General features: G+C 55.6%; 2 protein-coding genes across 2 annotated transcripts; one reads left to right on the forward strand and one right to left on the reverse strand.

The window, feature by feature from the left end:
• Positions 1 to 150: 150 nt before the first annotated feature.
• On the reverse strand, positions 151 to 12514 carry STK36 (serine/threonine kinase 36). The gene is made up of 26 exons (XM_054277898.1): positions 12256 to 12514; positions 11263 to 11403; positions 10487 to 10564; positions 9933 to 10063; positions 9442 to 9691; positions 8948 to 9041; positions 8518 to 8687; positions 8109 to 8302; positions 7910 to 8030; positions 7657 to 7800; positions 7208 to 7387; positions 6895 to 6992; positions 6453 to 6549; positions 5553 to 5694; positions 5145 to 5272; positions 4451 to 4555; positions 4144 to 4242; positions 3864 to 3958; positions 3483 to 3546; positions 3198 to 3308; positions 2984 to 3058; positions 2436 to 2610; positions 1896 to 2043; positions 1533 to 1692; positions 538 to 1278; positions 151 to 438 (listed from the first exon to the last, which is right to left on the reverse strand). The coding sequence occupies exons 1-26, from the start codon at positions 12433 to 12435 to the stop codon at positions 250 to 252; spliced, it is 4110 nt and encodes a 1369-aa protein (XP_054133873.1). The 5' UTR covers positions 12436 to 12514; the 3' UTR covers positions 151 to 249.
• Positions 12515 to 12618: 104 nt separating this feature from the next.
• Positions 12619 to 18896, forward strand: RNF25 (ring finger protein 25). Its single transcript, XM_054277814.1, has 10 exons — positions 12619 to 12676; positions 12811 to 12885; positions 12978 to 13080; positions 13172 to 13239; positions 13957 to 14026; positions 14127 to 14198; positions 14903 to 15043; positions 15682 to 15771; positions 16270 to 16404; positions 16517 to 18896. Exons 1-10 carry the CDS (start codon positions 12639 to 12641, stop codon positions 17237 to 17239), a joined length of 1515 nt encoding a protein of 504 aa, XP_054133789.1. The 5' UTR covers positions 12619 to 12638; the 3' UTR covers positions 17240 to 18896.
• The last annotated feature ends 1066 nt before the right edge of the window (positions 18897 to 19962 follow it).

Raw genomic sequence — 19962 nt, forward strand, 5'->3', positions numbered from 1 at the left:
CTGTACCGCCCCCTGGCGGCGCGGCGGAGCACGGCGGCGGCGCGGGCGCGGCTCCGGGAGCCGGCGGGAGACGCGCGGTTACAGAAGGAACGGGCATTTTGTCAGGGCCGGCTTCCCGCGGGGGGCACCCCGGGTAAAGACGGCCGGGTAGAGGCCCCCTCAGACGGACAGCGCGGGTTGCAAGGAAGGTCCGGCTGGAGCCTGAGGAGGGTGAAGGAAGCGTCCGTGGCGTCCCGGGATGCCCGGGCATCACCGCTCAGCGCCGGTACGCGGCGACAGCGGGCTGGGCCCCGCGCGGCCGGACGGAGCTGCGAGGCGGCGGAGAAGCTGCTCGCACCGGCGGCGGAAGAGCGGCTCGCAGTGCCGGGCAAAAGGCGTATGGGGACTGACAGCGGCCAGCGCCGCCAGCCTCTCGGTGGCTTTGAGGGACAGCAGGACCTGCACAGCCAAGAGAGGGACAGGAGTCACCCACCGGCTTGACCCTTGTCCCTACAGCTCCATCAGGTCCCCCAAAGGAGCGGGGTACCTGTGCCGTACCTGCTGGATCCCCGGGTGCTGGCTGAGGGCTCGCAGCGCCTCGAGGGCTCCCTCCCGCACGGCCTTGCGCGGGTCCTGGCAGGTCACCTGCAGCAGGCGGTCGAGGGCCCCGCTCTGGATCAGCAGATCCCGCAGCTCCTCCCCGCGCTGGCCCAGGTTGCTCAGGGCCAGGGCCGCGTTGTGGCACGTCTGGGCCCGAGAGTCGCTCAGCAGCCGGGTCAGCGCGGGCACGGCCCGGCCCAGTGTCTCCGCCGGGCAGGACGCGTGGCAGGCGGCATTGCCCACTGCGAAGGTGGCTGCCCTGCGCACGCTGCTCGCCGGGTCCCACAGGCGCTCCAGCAGCCTCTCCAGCCAACCCGGCTGACTCTGCAGCGCTGGGGAAAAGCTGTGCCGAAGCAGGTTGCCCAGCAAGTTGCAGGTTCTGGCCCGTATCAGGTGTTGCTTGTGGCTGAGCAGGTAGGTCAGTGGCTGGTCAGCCACATCTGAGTCCCTCAGGATCCTCTGGAGAAAGGGCAGGTGCTCGGAACTGGCCCGGGCCACGTGGGTCAGGAGAGATAGGAGGTCACTTGTGAGTATGACATTGTCTGAAGACAAGACAGACTTCAAGAAGGCAACAATGTGCTCCGAGGCAGCAGCTTCCCTCACCACTTGGTCTATGACCTGTATATCAGACACCACAAATTGGCACAAGAGGCCCATGGGGAGCTCGGTGAACGAGAAGGGCAGATGGTGAGCGCAGACCTAAGGCAGAAGGACAGACAGCACTGCTGAGTGAATGCTCACACATGAGCCAAGCCAAGCAGCAGCTGAAGGCAGCCAGCAGGTCAGTGCAAGCTTAGCAGCCAGTCCAGCTTCTCCAAGGGCTGCATAGCACCCAAATGACATCCCTGTGGGCTGCCAACAGGATGTGAAGTGGTGCCATGCATTGGGGACTGCAATGTAGGGAAGGGTCACCACAGTATGGGGGGAAGGGGAACACAGGGCCAAGAAAGTACCTGTAGCAGCTGGGCAGGGATCTGGGTATCTCTCACAGCCTCCATAATCAGTGCTAAGGTGTCTTTATCCACATCCAGGGCAAAAGGGAAAGAGAGGAGCTGGCAGACCTGGATGACCACATCTGGGACAACCTCAGGGTCCCCATCTTTTCCTGCTTGCCTGAATTAGTGAAAGAAAGAGGGCTTAATACAGAGACAATAAAATAAACCTCAGGGCAAGGGGCAAAGGGCATTCCCTGTGCCAGTCACTAAGGAGAGGTTCTGCAAGTGCCAGGTCAGAAACTTCTCAGCCCTTGCTGTGCTCATGTCCATGCCCCATTCAGCAGCTGAGCTCTGCCCACTTCAGCCCTTGCCACAACTCACATCTCTGCCACGCATGCCAAGAAGCCAGGGGACAGCAGTTTCTTCAGTGTCACCATGAGGACACCATGGGACTGGGTGAGCTGAGGCAGACACTGGTGGGACTCACGAGTGAAGATGCTGAGGGCCAGGCTGAGGAATAACAGGGTTCCTGCAGAGAAAACAGCAGGCAGAAGGGCAAAGATAGAGAAGGCTGTAATGTTTCTTCACTTCTGTCTGTGCTCTCTCAAGCCTGCTCCAGGGTGGATTCTGTGATTCCCTGCCCAAAACCAGAAAATCTCCACCCCGGTGGTCACACCTGCCAGTGGACATTCCCTGCAGCACAGACATCCTTTTTGCTCCTCCACAGCCAGCTCAGCTGAGCTGCTGCCAGCTGGGCACAGCATGGGCCAGCCCAGCCCTCTGTCCCCAGCAGACACTGCAATCCTCAAAAGAAAACCACCTGTGTCCTCTGGCCTCAGGGAACAGATGTGGAGGGGGACAGATATGGAAGGATGTGAAGCAGGGTCCAGGGCAGATGCCCTGCTGTCCCACAGCTCCTACCTTGAGGGGAGAGGAGGTTCCAGTCTGGCTCTGCCGTGGGGTGACCAGCACTTGGGGGTGGATCTTCCTCCAGCACTGCACTGGTGGTGCCCACATGAAGCACCACAGCTACACAATGGCAGACCAGGCTCCATAGTTCAGAGGAAGCAAAGCCCTGCTCCAAGACCACATCCTCCTAGAGGCAGAGAGGCAGATGTCAGAGGCCTTCATGGCCCCTCAGGGTTCTGATACATGGCCCTGCCAGTCCCATGGTTCTCTGAAGGCCAGGGCTAGACTGACATGGGCCAGGAGTCCTGCTGCAGCTTTCAGCAGTGTCAGTCCCCAGGCATCTCTGCCCTCCTTCACTCCAGTGTGCCCATGGATCACCCCTCCCCACCCACCACTCTCCCATCAGCCCTGCAGGGACACAAGGTGACTTTCATGGGGTTGTGCAGCCAAAACTGCACAGTTCCTGATTTCCCTCAGCCTCGTTACCAATGTGCATTCAGGCCTTTTTGCCCCCACACCTTTTGGCAGAGAGCAGGCAGAAGACATGGCTAGACTGGTACCTGTTCAAGGAGTTTCAGCAGGAGGTAAAACAACCCATCATAGAGACCAGCACCCATTGGCAGGGGGAGCTGCAGCTGTAAGAGAGTGGGAGACACTCTGAAGCTGGGTGCTGGGCTTGAGGGCAGCAGCATCACTCTTGCACCCTTCTGAGCCCATCTTTGCACACCTCTACAGTGTGCATGGGTCCCCAGCTTCTCTGTCCCCATCCCATACCTCAGCAGGTGCAGTCAGCACATTTGTTACCACTGGTAGGATCTTTTCTCTCTTGAGCTCCAAAGCCACCCCATGCCGACTGAGCTGTGCCAGGAGAAATGCTGCAGCACCCTGTGGGACAGGGAGAGTTCAGCACCTTGGGGACTTTCCCATCTGCTCGGTCACTATTGACCCTTCATCCCCTGGCCTCATCCCACCCTGAGTGAGGAACAGTAAGGCCCAAATGGGATGCAGGGGTCTGCAAGGCTCTCAGTAGTGGCTCTGGTGGAGGGGGGGGTGGCTTACCACAAGGGACACAACAGGAGACTGGGTGATGAGATCCACAGCCAGGGCAACCATCTCCTCACACCTGAAATGCAGGGACCAGGAGAGAAGCACTATGTTCCCACAGCTCCACATCATGCAGAACAGCAGCATCCAATACCCACACAGCTGGGAAGCAGCCACGTTTCAGGAGGAGCCCTGGTTCACAGCACCTCCTTGTCTGCACTGGGTCATCCTCACCACATCCCCAGCACCCACCCACACTGCCCAGCATTATGCTGGTATGTCTGGGTCAGAGGGATCAGTGGGATCAGGTTCCAGCTCCAGGCAGTGTGCAGGACAGAGTGCTGTTCAGGGCAGGGCATGTTCCTCTCCCACCCATGAATGAAAGTGTCTGCTTACCTGGGAGGGGATGCCTGAAGCTGCAGGGTGAGCAGGGCCAGCAGGTACAGAGAGGCTTCACAGGCTGCCTCCTGGGTCACCTCCAGCACAGGGACCTACCAAAGGAACAGAAGTCATAGCAGGGAAGGAGGAGGTGTTTCTGGGCCCCAAAGGAGAACTGCACTCTTCTGATTAACTCCCCAAAACTCCTCTTCCCCCACAGATTCATCTGACCAGTGCTCAGAGGAGTGCATCCTGCTTGCCCACACTCCCCCTCCACGAGGGCTGTGGTCAGTCCTACCTCACCCCGCAAGATCTGCATGAGGGAACCCCACAGAGGCTGGCTCCTTCCCAGGTGCTGGCACAGGTTGGGGTAGGCATGGCAGCCAGCATAGAGGATCTGCAAGGCAGAGGGGAGAGATGCCACCAGGCCCTGCAGACAGGTTCCACCCCATGGCTACCATGGGCTCACTTATTCAACAACTCACACCAGGCAGATGGGAATCATTGAGGGCTAAGCTCACAGTTCCCTCTTTGCCATGCTCCTAATTCCAGAGCAAAGGCCCAGGCACCTCTGGGCAGAGCCAGACAAGAGGACTGGGCATTACCTTCAGGATGTTCAAGGAGCAGCCTGGGTCCTCCAGTCTCTCCAGCAGTCTTGCAAGCTGCTGACTCTCTCCTTCCATGAGGTTTTCAGCTACTGCGTAAGCAACCTGCAGAAATCAGCCTGATTTGCACCCTGGGCACCTGAAGCACTGCCCAGACTAGAAGAGTTTAATGCTACCAACAATTTAATGAAGAAAAGCATCTGCTTCCTACATGTTGCCTGTGTCTGCTAAGGGATGCCTGTCTGCCATGACCTAGCATGGCTTTGATGCACAGTTCCAGAGTTGAGATGAGCAAGGTAAGATTCCTCCTTCCCTCCTTGTTGACCCAGCATTAAAGAATCAAATGTAAACCTGTAATTGTTTTCCCTCTTACTACTCCTTCAATTTCAGATTTCCTACAGTTCATATCACTGTAATAAAAGAATTCTTGTCTTCCCTGCATTGCCTAGTTCTTTACTTAGCCCATCTCATAGTTCAGATCCTAAGTTTGAGTCTCAATTGATTCAAGAATCCTTACATTCCTAAGGTCAGCTGTTGGCTGGGGAGGTGCAGCCCACAAATATGAACCCTGCAGCCAATAAAGCCAGAGGATCCCAGCCCTCCACTCTACTGTTGAGAAAGAGATCCTCCTAGAAAGGGCTGCTGCCCCTGGGAGGACCACACCTCTTCACCCTGTACAGAGAGCTGGTCTGACCTGCTGCTTGGCTTCCCGGCAGCTGCTTCTCTCCAGAGGGATGCTGCATGCAGCAGCCAATGCAGCCAGGAAGAGCTCTGCCACACATGGGCTTTGGTCATGGGCTGACTTGCCTTCCACTGCTGCACCTGCACAGGGACAGAGCTGGGGACTCATTGTGCTAAAGGTGCTGAGGGGCAGCAGGGTAGGGTTGGATGGCAAGAGAGAAAAAGTCAGGTCTGTGACATAAGGAGGGTGAGATCTGGGATTGAGGGAAGAGAGCCCAAGTTAGCAGGGGTCTGGACAGATAAATTTCAGCCACCTCTTCTGGCCAACAGCACTACAATGGCCATCAGTGCTCTGATGGAGCCCAAGGGGAGGAAGGAGAAGAAAACCCAGGAAGAGGTGGTGAGCTGCTACCACTGCTACCTCGAAGAGCAGGCTGCTCTAAGATGGATTCTTGAAGGAGTCTGTCCAGCAGGGGCTGATGCTCCTCTTGCAGCCTGGTGTAGAATTGTGCAGAGATAGAGGGGTCTGTTGTGTCCAGGCTCTCACAGAGCTGGGTGAAGCACTGGGGAAGACACAGGGGTTGCCATCACTGCAGACTGAGTTTGAGAGGAAAGAAAAGGACAGCACAGGAGGAAGCTGTGGGAGGACAGAAGAGATGGGAGAAGGACTCAAGCTGGAACTTCAGGGACCTCCAAATGCCCACTCCAGCCAGGTTACTGTATGGGACCCACGTCTGGCTGCATGCTGCTGAAATGAGGGGTACACATGCAGGCATGTGTACCTCCTCACCTCTATCACAGCCTGGCAGAGCATGCCCAACAGCTATTTTTGCTCTTGCTGACTCTGTTGTTAAAACATGCAGCTTGAAAACAAAAGCTAAAAGATATCAAATGCAAGCCTGTATGCATCTCCTGCCCGAGCCACATGTGAATCATACTCCAATGCTGAGAACCTGCTGTGCCCACCCAGCACAATCCCAGCAGCAGAACTCTTGGCAGCAGAACCAGGGCCATGTCTGGTGAAGTGACCCTTTTTGTGCAAGAGTGTGTACAAGGGACTGCACTGGCCATTGGTTCAGCTAGTAAAGCCACACCAGAACAGTAAGGCCAGTCAAAGTGCCCCTTCAGAGACCTTCTTTTGTATGCAATTCCCCACAAAAACCCCAATGGGTGAGACAGCCTGCCCTGACATGAACGCATCAGGCCCCATAGTTAGGAGCAGGGTCCTCAGGCTGCGTTCCTCCAACACACACAGACACCACCATGGCTTCTGTCCCTGGGGAGCAGAGGGTGTGAAGGAGGGAGATAGGAGCACCCTTACCAAGAGGCTTTGCTGGCAGAGTCTCATCTCACTGTCGACTGGCACAGCCAGCAGCTCTGGCAGCAGGGCCAGGAAGCAGTCAGCACTCTCCTGCAGACTGGGGGGAGAGCAGGGACAGGTGAGTGCAGAGAAACATGGCCCCTTCCTGTGAGGACAGGCCCAAATGGCCCTGGCTAATGGAGCAGGCAGCACTCACTCACACTGTGAGCTGCTGTCAGCAGGCAGCACCACCAGACTTGTCAGCTGTGACATTCTTTCAGTTACTCCCATTTGAGGAAAGTGCTCCTCTGTGAGCACAGCAATATGGCATGAAGCACTTGGACCATGTGCTCCCCCACAGAGACAACTCCAGCTGCAGAGTATGAACACCACCCTTCCACCTACTGCCTGTGGTCCCCAAAGTGACCGCACGAGACCTCAGGGAACAGAAGGTTGTCCCTACCTGTCCTTTTGCTCACTCTCCTCCAGGCTACATTCACTGCTGAAATAAACTTTGGTCACCATGAGGAGGTCTGTCAGCACAGCAATACACCAGGGCTGCTGCAGAATCCAGAAAGAAACCACAAATGGGGATTGTCTGCTGGCCATCCCCACACCACTACAACAGGATCCTTCCCTACCAGAACCTCCCCCTTCCCAAGGGTGCCTGGAAGAGGAACCTGTGTGCCAGATCCAGCAGGACACCAGGGCCTCCTCAGTACCAGCACTCTGCAGGGCTGGAAAGCACCCATATTTCCCTGGGGTTCTACACCCACCTGCTTGGTGACAGCACTTTCCAGGATCTGCTTGGCTAGACACAGCAGGGACAGAGGCACATTCAGCTCTTGGCAGAAGTGATCCAGCAGCTCAGCATCACACTGGGTAGACAGGAGGTTGCCAATAACACGAAGCACGGAACGAAGATGGGAGGCTCCCTCCAGCATCCCTTCCAGCACCTGGACACACAGAAGGCAGAAGAGCTTATAATGAGCAGCAGTTTTGGTGTCTCCACCAGCCATGGAGCAGCCCTTCAACCCATTTAGGCAGGGGACAGCAAAGCAGCAGATGGCAAGCCAAGTGCACAAGACAGTTCCAACTCCTGGAGAAGCAGAGGATCTTTTTGCTGGCTGGACTGAGGATTCTCCGTATGTTTCCAACCTAATCCTGATGAAGAAGGCAGCATCCAAATCTCCAGTGTTAGTTGCCTGGGCCTGCCCTCCCTTACCTGCTGAGCAGAGTCTGCCAGGCGGTCCCGGACACGGTGCTGGAAAGCTGGGTCCCTCAGCAGGCCCAGAGGCATGCTCAGCTGCATGGCTGAGGCCTCAGTGTCCTCACTCAGCTGCTGCCACTCCTCATCACTCTCCAGCTCCTAGCCACAGAAGAGAGAGGACTGGTGACACAGACCTGCTAGTCCCAGGGTCTCTGTAGCAGCCCCTGGCAACTGGGCCCTGCTGTCCTCACTGAAGACACCATCTTACCTCAGCCTCCAGGTCCACAATGCTGTGCCTGCTGCAGGGCTCTGCCCTGCCAGCATCATGCTGTGGAGGGGAACCTGCTTCAAGAAACTCCCACTCATAGTCTTGAGAGAGGCTGTGCTGCCTGGCCAAGGAAACAGTACAGTCAGTGAAAGACCTTTCCTTTCCCTCTTCCTCCTGCCCCAGCCTCTGCCTCCCTCACCCTGGGGTGGGAGGAGACTCCTCAAACTCTGCTGTGCTGCTCTTTCCTTGCAGGAGATACGGATTCTTCTCATTGGAGGCAGCCAATGGCTCCCTCTCCTCAGGGGCTGCCTTCCCTGATGCTGGTCTAGGTCTAGGTGTGGGATGTCTATTGACAGAATCCTTCACAGATGGATCACCTGCCTTCAGTTGAGCCTGGTGATGGCAGAGAAGTTTGGTCAGGGCAGGGTTACTCAGTCAGATGAGTCCCCTAGACCCCACCACCATGAGCACCCCACATCCTGCCTTGTGTGTTGCTGACACCCCAGCCTGACCCAGGTACTCCTGTGTTTTCCCCCAGGGCCCCCTTTAGTGTCCTTCCTTTGCCTTGACTGTGAGACACAACCAGGGAACCTCAGACTTTTCTCCACCTTTTTCTGTGTCTCTTCAACCATCTTCTGCTGGACCTTTCTCAAGATCCTGGACGAGCTGCTCCTAGGGACCATGGAATGGACTTGCTGCTCCTTCAGGGCCTGCAGCTCTGGAGACAGTTTCATGGTGAAGGGGTTTGAAATCCCATGCTCTTCTGTGTCATCAATCACTGGGGAGGCAAGAGGAGAACTTCAACAGCAGCTCTCTTGTGGGACACAGAGTGATCTCTCTTGAGATCTCAGGGGAATCCCAAGGAACCCAGAGCAAGACCAGGAGCAGGAGCTAGGAGTCAGTGCTTGGAAAAAGCTGAGAGGAGAGAGGCATAGACCAGGATAGTAAAAATAGCAGGGCAGGGAGGTCCTCCCAGTCTCCAGACAGTAGTAGAAGGAAACAGATCTGGACAGCTTTGGAAAAGGAGTGAGTACTCACCAGTAACACGTCCAGCAATGAAGGGGTGAGAAAGCAGCTCTGGCCATGACAGGCGCTCCTGGGGGTCCTTCATCAGTAATCCCTGAAGGAAGTCCTGCAGAGCAGCAGGATCACTGACACATGTTCAGCACCCACCAGTGAGCACAGTGTGCCCACCAGTCTCCCTCAGTGAGGGCATCCAGGAGGCCTGCCTTTCCTGCCTAGCTCTGGGAAAGGAGTACTTCCAGTGCTTAGGGCAGATGGCAAGACATTTCCCTTCACAACCCAATAAATTACTCCTCTGCTGTCAGACCCAGTTTCCCAGCTTATGGACAGCAGACATTTGATAACAGTGATAAGGATTCCCTTTCCAGGAGGTCCAGCTCTCATTGCTTTTCTGTGTTCTGAAGTCCCTGCTAGGGGACATAAAAGCCAAGAGTGACCCACTAGGGCAGCAGGCGAGGCCAAAACTGCATTAACAGATCTCACCCTGCAGACAGGGCCCCAGCCCTTACCCTGAACACTGGGCTCATGGTCACAGGCCATTTGACAGGGTCCTTGATGATGAGGCTGACCAGCTGGAAGATGCTGTTGGTGTAGAAGGGAGGGGTGCCCACAAACAGCTCGTACAGGATGCAGCCCACAGACCACAGGTCTGCTGTGTGGTCATACGGCCGCTCTTCCACCAGCTCAGGGGACATGTACAGTGGGGTGCCCTTGATGGACGTCAGCACCATGGTGTGGATGCTCATGGCACGGGCAAACCTGCTCAGAGCAAAGCACAGATCTCAAGTCCAGGCTGAAACATCTGTTGCAGCTCCCAGGGAGTTCCCTATGAGTTTATCCTCCTCTGGAGAACAAAATCACCCCTCTCAGGTTAACCTCTAAATATGCACAGAATCCAGGCCCCCTTCCACACTCCCCCACTCCTCCTCTACAGCATCCAGGAAATCTCTTGGCTGCTCCAATGCCCAGCATTCCCCTCAGGCTGGCCCCCAGCACTCACCCAAAGTCACAGAGCTTGACAACACCATCTTTGCCCAGCAGGATGTTCTGGGGTTTCATGTCACGGTGCAGGATGCGGTGGGAGTGCAGGTAATAGAGAGCAGAGATGAGTTGGGCAGCTATGGCCTGGACCTGCCAGAGACACAGAAGCCTCACCCTGTGTCCCATGGTGCCACCCACTGGCACAACCACAGGGGCTAGGTCCCTTACAGCCTGGCTCCCACACTACTTCTACTTTTGTCCTGTTTGGGGCAGGAACCAACCCCAGCTGTGGGCCAGCAGTTCCTTGGAGTGGGCCAATAGCCAAGGCAGCCTAGTGGCCCTTGTAAAGGGAACAGAGAAGGTCTGTTCTCTGCAGGACCCCACTGTCCCACAATGCCAACCTGGCCCCCACTCCATCCTTTTCAGAAGCTCTGCCAGGTAAAGTCCCAGAGGCACCCTCACCCTCCTGACATCTCCAGGCTCACAGCTGAGACCCTCTGCCTGCAGGCACACAGGTCCTGTTTTCTCTAGCCTGCAGCAAACACCGCATGGCCACTGCAATGACAGAGATACCTGGCTCTCAGGCAAGGTCCCATCATCCTCCAGGATCTGGAAGAGCTCTCCCTCTGCATAGTCAGTCACTACCACCACCTGGAGGGAAGAGCAACATGGTGAGATCAGGCCCTGGGGACCAGGATAAAGCAGGGTAAGAAATTTGAGGATAGTGTTTGGGTGGCATTATGCAAAGTCCATCAGCTTGGGCTGGGACTTGGAATGGAAGAGAGCTCCCATGGCTGGACAGCAGCAAAGACCTGGCACTTGGCAGAGGTCTTGGAGCTGTCCATATCTCAGACAGCCAGCAAAAACAAGAGAAGAGGGAAGGACAGGACAAGCCCAGAATGGTACTGCCAAGCCCAGTGGGTAGAATCATCCCCTTGATCTTGTTTTGAATCTGCTGTTCAATGACTTTATTTCATGGTCCCATGTGCCAGAGAACAGTCTTCAATCCTCTCTTATCAGATTATATCCATGAGAGTTTAAATCAGTGAAAAGTCAGTCTCTGAAGAGACTGATGAGTGAACAGTGACCCTTATCCTGTGATCTCAAACCACTCCTCCTGCATCACAGCCCCTGGTCAGCTCCTTCACCTCTGCACATGACCTAGTGCAGCCCACACAGGTGGTGGTTCCCCACCTGGCACATACTAAAGGGCTCTGAAAAACACTAACTAGACCCTGGGATGAAGTCACCAGTATCTCCTGAGAAAGATGTCCCTACAATGGCAGGGGACAGCCCTTGTTCCCCTCCCCAGTCAAGCAAAAGCCATTGCCTGGAGTAATCCCCTTCACCTCATTAGCAGTCTCAAAGCTGTCAAGCATCTGGATGATGTTGGGGTGATGGAGGTCTCTCACAATCTCAATTTCCCGCTGCAGGTTCTTCAGCTCCTTCTCAGACCGCCCCACCTTGGGGATGAACTTCAAGGCCACCACCTTCCAAAGCAGGAAAAGCTGGGATCAGACCAGACTCCTGGTCAGACCCACCCTGGCAAAGGCAGCTTTTAACCCAAACAGGGTTCCAGCTGAACAAATACAGTAGAACAATGAGACATTTGTTCACTTGGACCTAGGGCTCTCCCCAGGCCCTTGCACATCAATACTGCTGCTCACACTTCTTTTCACACTGGCATTTAAAGCAAAGAAATGCAATCAGTGAACACAGATAAAACCAGGACTTCACTTCAGAAATATGGGGCAGGACCTCGAGATGCTGGTGAACAGCAGGCAGAACATGAGCCAGCAGTGTGCCCTGGACATGAGGAACACTGGCAGCACCTCGGGCTGTATCAACAGGCAGGAACTGCAGCAAAGTGATTACTGACCTTTATTTCTAATCTTGTGCACCATGTTGGGAATATTGTGGCCAGGTTTTTGGCCCAGAAGGACATCAATAGGCTGGAATGGGTATAGAAGAGAGACTCATGGCGATGAGGGGACTGAAGCATGTGGGAGGACGACACGGGAATTACAAATTGAAATGGAGAGAGGTTCAACTTGCTAAGAGGAAAACGCATTCATTCTAGTAATAGTCAGGCACCAGCTATGGGCGCTTGTCTTGGGGGTTTCAGAGGATCTAAATTTAGTGCTGGCTCTGCTTTGAGTTCTTGAGGTCGCTCCTGATGTCCCTTGAATCCAGATGACTTAGTGCCAGCTGGAGCTGGTCAGGACCGTCAGCAGAAAGCCGAATGGATGCCGGGTCCCAAAATCCTGGCAGAGTTACAATTCAAGAGGCAGCAGAAATCAGCCCCGGCCCCGCACAGCAGAGCCCCAGCCCTGTCCCCTCACCTGGGCGCTGTGCCTCCGGCGCCCCTTGTACACGTGCCCGAAGGACCCTTCTCCGATCCTCTCCAGGACGTGGTAGTTCTCCATCGCCCGGGACGGGGCCGCCGAGCGGCCGAGGCACGGAGGCCGGGGAGGAGCAGCGAGTCCCCTTCCGCGGGCACCTCTCCTCCCGCGGGGCGGCATCCGGCCCCGTTCCCCTGGGGGAGTGTCGCCCCCGCCGCCCCAGGCTTTGTTGCTGCCCACCGGCTGGCAGGCAGGACGAGCCCCGAGCCCCGGCGGCAGCGCTCCCGCTGCGGGATGAACCGCGCTCCGCTCCCGCCCCGGCCCCGCCGCCGCGGCGTCTCCTGGCAACGGGCTCCCCTTCCGCTTCCGGGGCCAGCGGGGAGATGGCGGCGGCCGCTGAGGAAGGGGAGGCGACGGACTGGTAACAGCCCCCGTACCTTCCCCGGTGTCTGCACCTTCCCACGTGCCCTCCCCCTACCCGCTCCCCGCACCCCCGCTGTCCCGCACCCCCAGCCCGCCGGAGCCGGCTGACCCCCGCCTGGTCGGTTCCCGCAGGGCGCTGCCGCCGGAGGTGGAGGTGCTGGAGTCCATCTACCTGGAGGAGCTGCAGGTGACGCGGGGCCTGGGCAGGTACGGCCCGCCTTCCCCATCCCCGGCCCGCCTTCCCCATCCCCGGCCCGGCCCCGCGCCGCCCTGCTCACCCCGAGCTGCCCCTTGTGCAGGTGGGAGCCCTGGGAGATCAGCATCACCCTGCACCCTGCCACGGCCCAGGACCAGGACTCCCAGTACGTCCGCTTCACCCTGGTGCTCTCCGTGCCCCCTCAGGTAGGCTGCCCACGCCCCCCGCCCCTGCGCCTCCGAGCCTCGGGCCTCTCCACCTTCCTTGTGTGCTTTGGGTGTTTCTCTTTTTTCCTAGTATCCTGATAAAGCTCCGGAGATCTCCATCAGGAATCCGCGGGGGCTGTCAGATGAGCAGATTCAAAAGTGAGTGCCAGGAGGGTGGGGAGTGGCAGTTCCTCCAGAGATCTAGGAGGCAGAACTGATGGACAAGCTTTCTGTAATTCACATGACATCCCATGTCTGGTTAACAGATGGATACAGGTCCCCAAATCACTTTGTCCTAAATCTCTCAGGAGCCACTGGTGCCAAATTTGACACAGAGGGGTCCACCTTGTGGTTGTTCCTCTGTGGTTCCCCAGAAATGGTATTTGAATCCCTGGGGCCTTGAAAGTTGCTGGTCCTGCCTTGACAGAGGTGAGACTGTTCCAAGTCCTTGGGCAGCCCATTGATGCCTTTATGCTTCAGTCCTTGGCACAGTGGAATGTGTGCAGAGACCTTGGTGCCTGCCAGCAGTATGAGAGGATGCGGCTCCCAACAGACCTGCTCAGGGGCTGCTGTCAGATAAACAAAGCCTGGGATTCACCAAAACCAAAGGGTGCTGGCTGAGCTCAAGCTGAGGCCATCAGCAAACCTGCTCCTGCAAGTCCTGTCATAACAAAGGCTTCCTGTGCCCTGGCTTGTGGGGAGCCAGGACAGCATGTGAATATGTGTCTGCATGTGTGCCCATCCTGTGCTCCAAGCAAAGCCTGAAGGCCACTGTTCTCCTTTTTTCTCTTGTCATCATGGCAGGATGGCAGGTATGTGGGACAGTGAAAAGGTGTAGCTAAATTTGTGTTAAGGATTTCTGCTGTTTTGCTGTAGGATTTCCCAGACCCTCAGAAGTGTTGCTGAAGCCAGGCTGGGGACAGAGGTGCTCTATGAACTGATCGAGGTGAGAGTGAGGAGATTGGGTGTGACCAGCCACAGACACTGATCCCCAGCTGCCCTTGGGCAGGCCAGTGAGTAAAACGTTTTCTTTAATGCTTTCACAGAAGGGAAAGGAGATCCTCACTGACAACAATATTCCTCAAGGACAGTGTGTAATCTGCCTCTATGGATTCCAGGTAGGCATGTGTCTCCTGACCCCACAAACTGACTGGGAAGTGAGGCAAGAGAACAGGAAGTCTGACACTGGGATATCAGCCTGGGACCAAGATACACCCCAGCAGCCCCCTGCCTCCCAGTCTGCACAGGGCCCTTCCTAGTGCAATACATGCTGCTCTTCCCACCAACTTCTAGATAATCTTCTACAGAAAATGGGCATGGGGCATGCTGGAGCATCTCTAAAGAAGCATAGGTTCTGGGGCTAGTTGATGGTGCATTTCAGCTTCCCTGTGTTGGCTACACCTCACCTGGAGTCCAGCACACAGGTGGTGAGGAGGGACTAGAACATATCCATGCAGGTGCTGAGGTCTGTGGGGACAGGGGAGCAGGCCTTACTGGGGTTGCAAGGAAAGCCAACACCTGCCTAGGAAGGAGAACACACCAGGTGGGAAGATTGCTGGTCACACAGGAACACATGCAGAGAAATCAGTCATAGAATCTTTGCATATTAACATTGGGAATGTTTCTGACATTTGAAACAAGAAGCAGCATCCCAGTAATTGCTGAGGGAGTGGAGCTGCAGCCCAACAGATGATGTTGAGGGCTCTGCTAGCACTAGTTCCCCATGGATACCACTGACATGGAAGTGAAAACCCAGCTCAGCTGGGTGGTTACACAACTCTTTGCTTAGAAATCCTTCAAAGATGCACTTTTGTCTTGACAGGAGAAAGAAGCCTTCACAAAGACCCAGTGCTACCACTACTTCCACTCCCACTGTCTGGCCCGCTATGCCCAGCACATGGAGGAGGAGATCCTCATGCAGCAGGAGGAGAGGGAGCAGCACCTTGCACCATCCCCCAAACAGGTACTGGGCCTTCCTTGGCCCCCTGCACAGACCCTTGTAACATCTGTATCACCCTCTTTGGCACGTGGAGCCTGTGCTGAGAATCAACAGGGATTAGACTGAGTTATCTCCAAGGGCCCTTTCTGACCAAACAAGTTGGTTTATTGGATCTCTGGGTCAGTGCCTGCTGTGTAAGGGTAAGGGAGTTGCATTTTTAGATTTCTGGAACCACAGAAGTTAGAAAAAAGGGCTCCTTCCCTAATCCTAGTCCTTGAACTGGGGGGGGGTTGCAGCAGGGTAAACACAAATCACCTGTATTTTGGGGTGATAAAACCTGCCTAGCATGTGTTGGAACAGTTGCCAGCTGCAGAGCAAAATACATCCTAAGCTGAGGGCTGAAGCCATACATGTTGACAGAGGTGCTTTGTAAAGCAGTCAGCTGCTGAAGCACAAATCCCAGCATGCCTCACATGGAGACACCTTCCATAGCAGTTGTTGAGACACCGGGCTGCTTTCATGCTGCTGGAACCCCTCTGGCTTCCTTACCTTGGCAGAAGAGTGAAGAAGACGACCCTGTTCCACTTCCAGGGTGGGGTTATGGGGCAGTGCATGAGCTGGATCACAGACAGGGTTTGCTGTCCTCTCTTGCCTCCCCACAGGAGGTTGGTGTGCAGTGCCCTGTCTGCCGGGAGACCCTGGTCTATGATCTCTGTGCTCTGAAGGCAGCACCGCCCCCGCAGCACCCTCTGGTAAGAGATGGGGACTCACCTGCCCAGCTGGGCCTCCTCACTGGGCAGCCTCACCTGGGACATTGTAATGCATGCACACTCTGTCTCAGGTCCTCCTAGATGCCCTGTCCAAAGGGCAGCTCACAAGCAGGTTCAGTTTTATAGCCCTGAGCTGAGCAGATGTGCTGAGAGAGAGGTGATTCTGCCATGGGGAACATCCCTGCACTCACTGGGATACAGTCAGGTCAGGAGAGTGACCTGATGGTAGCTGCTCTGCATGCTGCCCCACAGCAGGATGGCCCAAGGCAGTCACTGCAGAAACAGTGGGTCTGCACTGGGATGGATGCTCAGCTTCTGTCCAGGGATTTCCCATGCATCTGTAGGCCTGGTCAGTGTGGCAGAAGGAAGTGGGTTGCCTGCCACTGTGCAAAGAAGGGTTTGGGGAGTCCCAGCCCTGCCATGCCTATCCATGCTAGGTGTTGAGAGAGCCCTTACCTTGCCTTGCTTTCTTCTGCTCAGGAGCCATACAGGCCAGATGCCAAGGTGCTGCAGCACCAGGAAGAACTGCGCCTGATTTTCAAGAGACAGCAAGAGAAAGGGGGAATCATCGACCCCGAGGCAGAGAGGAACCGATATTTCATCAGCCTCCAGGCGGTACGGCACTGCGGGCAGAGAGCTTCCAGGGGGCTCTGGGCTGCAGCACCAAGCACTGTCATCTGCTGTGGGACACCCCTGGCCTTGTCTTAACCAGTGACTTTTCTTTCAGCCTCCAGCTGCTGTGGATCCAGGCCAAGCAGCCGCTGTCTCCGAGCTGTCGGTGAGTGCCCGCGCTGCGGACGTGCCCCAGCCGCCCAGCCAAGCCTCAGCTCCCGAGCCAGCCGGGGCATCAGAGCCCAGGGTGGAACCCGGGCAGCCTGAGAGGTGTGCTGTGCCCAGAGAGCAGCTGAGCAAGAGGGAGAGGCACAGAGGGGAGAGGCCAGGCTCCAGAGGCCGGGGCAGGCAGCTGTGCAGTGGCTCGCAGGAAGCAGGAGAGGAAGCCTGTCATCCACTCCATGGCTCCAGAGGGCCCAGGGTCTTCAGCCAGAGGGCAGAGCGTAGACCTGCTGGACGGCACAGCCAGGAGTTTTCAAAGCCTCCCAGTAGAAGCAGGGCTGCTCCCTTGGCTGAAAGAAGGGAGTTGTGCCGTGAAGATCCCTCACCAGCAACAGAAACTGTGGACTTGAAAGAGGAGCACCGTGACGTGGAGAAATGGAGCACAGAGGAGGGGACTGAGGCCCGGGGCAGGAAAAAGGAGAACCTGATGTTCAACCGCAGTGACCACAAAGCTGCCCCCAACTGGCAGGGCCACCACAGGCCCTGGGATTGTGGAAGGTGGGAGAGGTCCAGAGTTCAGGAGCGTGGTTCCTACCCCAGAGCACCAAGAGGGCGAGGGGTGTTCAGGCCCAGTGGACATCGAGAAGCCCATCTTGAGAAGGAGAGTGGCTCCTAGCAGGAATGATGAGGGGCTGGGCTGGGGGAAAAAAGGGCTCATTCTGGAGAGAACAATGAAGCAGTAGGAAGCAGATACTGTATCCCCTGGAAGGGAGGAGGCAGATGGCACGTGGGACAGCCTGGGACAGGCAGTGTCGCCATGGTATGTGCAGTGTAAAGTATCCTAGCATGAGCAGCTGGCTGTTACCAGCATTGGAGAAGTGGAACCTTGACAGATCATATCAGCCTTGGTCTCAGAGGACCCAGAAGAGAGAGGTAGCTTTGGGGACCTGCAGCTATTGTCCCTATAGGTGAAATGCCAAGAAATGTGCAGACCTACAGAGCAAAGGTCTGAGCCCAGCATGGTGCCATGGCAGAGCCAAAGTGTGGCAAGACCTTCCCTGGAAGCCAGCGGAGCTGTGGTGGTGCCAAGTGCTGGGGCAGTATCTTGGAGCTCAGTTCCACTTGCTCTGTCCCCCATTCCTTCTCAGAGCACTTTCTCAACTGCTAGGATTGGCCAGGCAAATCCTTATTACACAGGACATTGCCCAGTCCCAGCCAGGACATCCAAATTAAGCTTAAGTCAGCACATTGGCAGGTCACAACTGTCTGGTGGCTAAGGCTTCACCTTGGCTCCTGCTTCTCCAGGAAGCCCATATTTAGCTGGAGCTCCTGCCCTGTCTTTCAGCCGCTTTTGTGCAGGCTGAAGCTGATGGGGGAACCTCAGAAGAGAGTACTCTGCTTTGTAACCTGTATGTGTCAGAAGCCCCCTCCAAGGCCAGGCTGTCTCTTAGCACTTCTGACAACCCAGAAGTGAAGACATGCCCCAGTATTTTGGGTACAGCTTGCCCTCCTGTAATCTTCAAGCTGATATTGCTTAAATAAGGATTTGCTGTTTAAAACTTGGCGCAGTTCCATCTGCTGCTGCTCCACAGATGTAAATGGTGTCCCATTTAGAAGCCATGAAGAGTGGTCCCAAGCCTCTGAAGTGAGGCAATGCTATTAAATTAATTCATTGGGTCTTCTCCAGAGCCTGCTCCCTTTGTTTCCTCTGCCCTCTTGCTCCTGTTTGTTGCTTTTTGGAGCAAAGGTGTTGATCCCTGATATTTCTCAAATCCTTCCCTGTTCCCTACAACCAGGGCTGAGGCAGACCTTTCCCTGGCACGTCTGGGTGGCAGGAGGGCTCCCTGCTTTGCCTGGCTTACTGTAAGCTCTCTGCCTCACCTGGACAATACTGATTTCTTCACACTTGTTTGTGCCTTGTCCCCCACCTCTTGTACCCACACATGGGTTGTTAATTGTCTTCCTCCTTCTGCTAAGTGCAAAAATAGCAGTGCTACAATGGACTTGCCAGAACTTCATATGAGATCCCCAGGAAACCAACAGCAGTGTGTGCCAAGAGGGCATTTGCCAGTGCACACATCTGTCTGGCTGAGCTTTGGCACTGAAAGCTGCACTACCCCCTTTCTTGACTGAGAACTCCTCATCTGCTGCCCTGCTTACTCCATGCCTGGTCTTGACCTGAAGGGGTTGGTTTAACCTGCTGCCCTAAACCTTCTGTGCTTAAATTTCCAACACTGGTCTATTTTCAAGCCTAATGCTTTAAAATCATTCTTTTTTTCTCCCTCCTTGGCCTGAGCCTACACTGCCTGTCCTGGGCTGGCTGATCTGAGAGACAGATGTTGTGCCTTCCTGCAGATGAGGGCTGAGCACTCATGCCTTGAAGAAAACCCTAATTTTCCTTCAGTGCTCCCTCTGTCCTTGTTCAGCTGGTTTCAGAGGGAATGGCCTGCCCACACTTGGGTGAGAAGGTGCAAACTTTACCTGACATTGGTGCTGGTTCTGCTGCCTTGTGCCTTCTCTGGTGAAACTGTTGTGTTCCAAGAAAGGCATTTGATTGTGTCCTGAAAGAAACATGGAAGATCTCTGCCCCTCACAGCAGCTGAAGCTCCTTGGCTTCCTCTGGTGAGCCAGGATTACTCTCAGCAGAAACGTTGCTGTGCCGTGTTTGGAGCATGGGAATTCGGCCATGGAAATCAGAGTGAGGACTTGGATAACTTCAATCAAATGCCAGATGTGTTAGTGGGAAGGGATTTTTCCCTGGGAATAGTGCTTTAGTAAGGGCCCTCTCTGACGCACTGCTGTCAGCCTGGAGCAGAGGGCACTTTGCAACAGTATGTGGAAATGAATTTGGGATAAACAAACCAAACCTCCAGGTCAGAGGGGAGGAAGAGAGCTTGCACGTTGACCTGGGTCCCCTTGCTTGGTGTCCATCTGTGTCACCCACCTACCTCACAAGGCTGTTGTGAGGCTTAACTGGCAAAAGCCCTCAGGCCAGGCAGAAGGCACTGGCAGCATCTGTAGCATTAACACTATTAAAAGCAAGCAGCAAGAGATGTTGCGTGTGATGGCATCGGGTCCCTCTGGCTCCCCCACAAACACTCCCCATCCTCCCAGACTGCTGTAGGACTTTTGCCAGTCACTCACTGACCAGTTCTGACCCCCAGCTTTGAGGGAAGAGGCTGGATCTGAGCAGCCAGCCTCTGGAGGATGGTCAAACTCAGGGTTTGAGATGCCAGCCAGCAGCATCCTGCTCCTTCACTTGCAGAAACATTTGTGGAAGTCTGGGGTTGCATTAAAGCAGTGCCTATTTGCACCAAAATCCATCCAGGTGCCAACTGACTGTGCACCTGTGTATTGCCCTGTACTCTTGGTCCCACAGGGCAGAGGCAAGAGGAGGGC

Source organism: Melozone crissalis, unplaced genomic scaffold, assembly GCF_028551555.1.
Source record: "Melozone crissalis strain CALT ecotype California unplaced genomic scaffold, PUWL_Pcris_2 ptg000023l_1, whole genome shotgun sequence".
Classification (NCBI taxonomy): Eukaryota; Metazoa; Chordata; class Aves; order Passeriformes; family Passerellidae; genus Melozone; species Melozone crissalis.

Bases quoted from the DNA above. Each gene is read 5' to 3' on its own strand.
- RNF25 (XM_054277814.1), top strand. From the start codon at position 12,639: ATGGCGGCGGCCGCTGAGGAAGGGGAGGCGACGGACTG. The intron at 15,772-16,269 runs GTAAGAGATGGG...TCTTCTGCTCAG, and splicing joins CGCCCCCGCAGCACCCTCTG to GAGCCATACAGGCCAGATGC. The intron at 16,405-16,516 runs GTACGGCACTGC...CTTTTCTTTCAG, and splicing joins ATTTCATCAGCCTCCAGGCG to CCTCCAGCTGCTGTGGATCC.
- STK36 (XM_054277898.1), bottom strand. From the start codon at position 12,435: ATGCCGCCCCGCGGGAGGAGAGGTGCCCGCGGAAGGGGACTCGCTGCT. The intron at 10,565-11,262 runs GTGAAGGGGATT...TCTTCCCTCCAG, and splicing joins GCTTTGAGACTGCTAATGAG to GTGGTGGTAGTGACTGACTA. The intron at 7,388-7,656 runs GTAAGGGAGGGC...CTGTGTGTCCAG, and splicing joins TGGCAGACTCTGCTCAGCAG to GTGCTGGAAGGGATGCTGGA.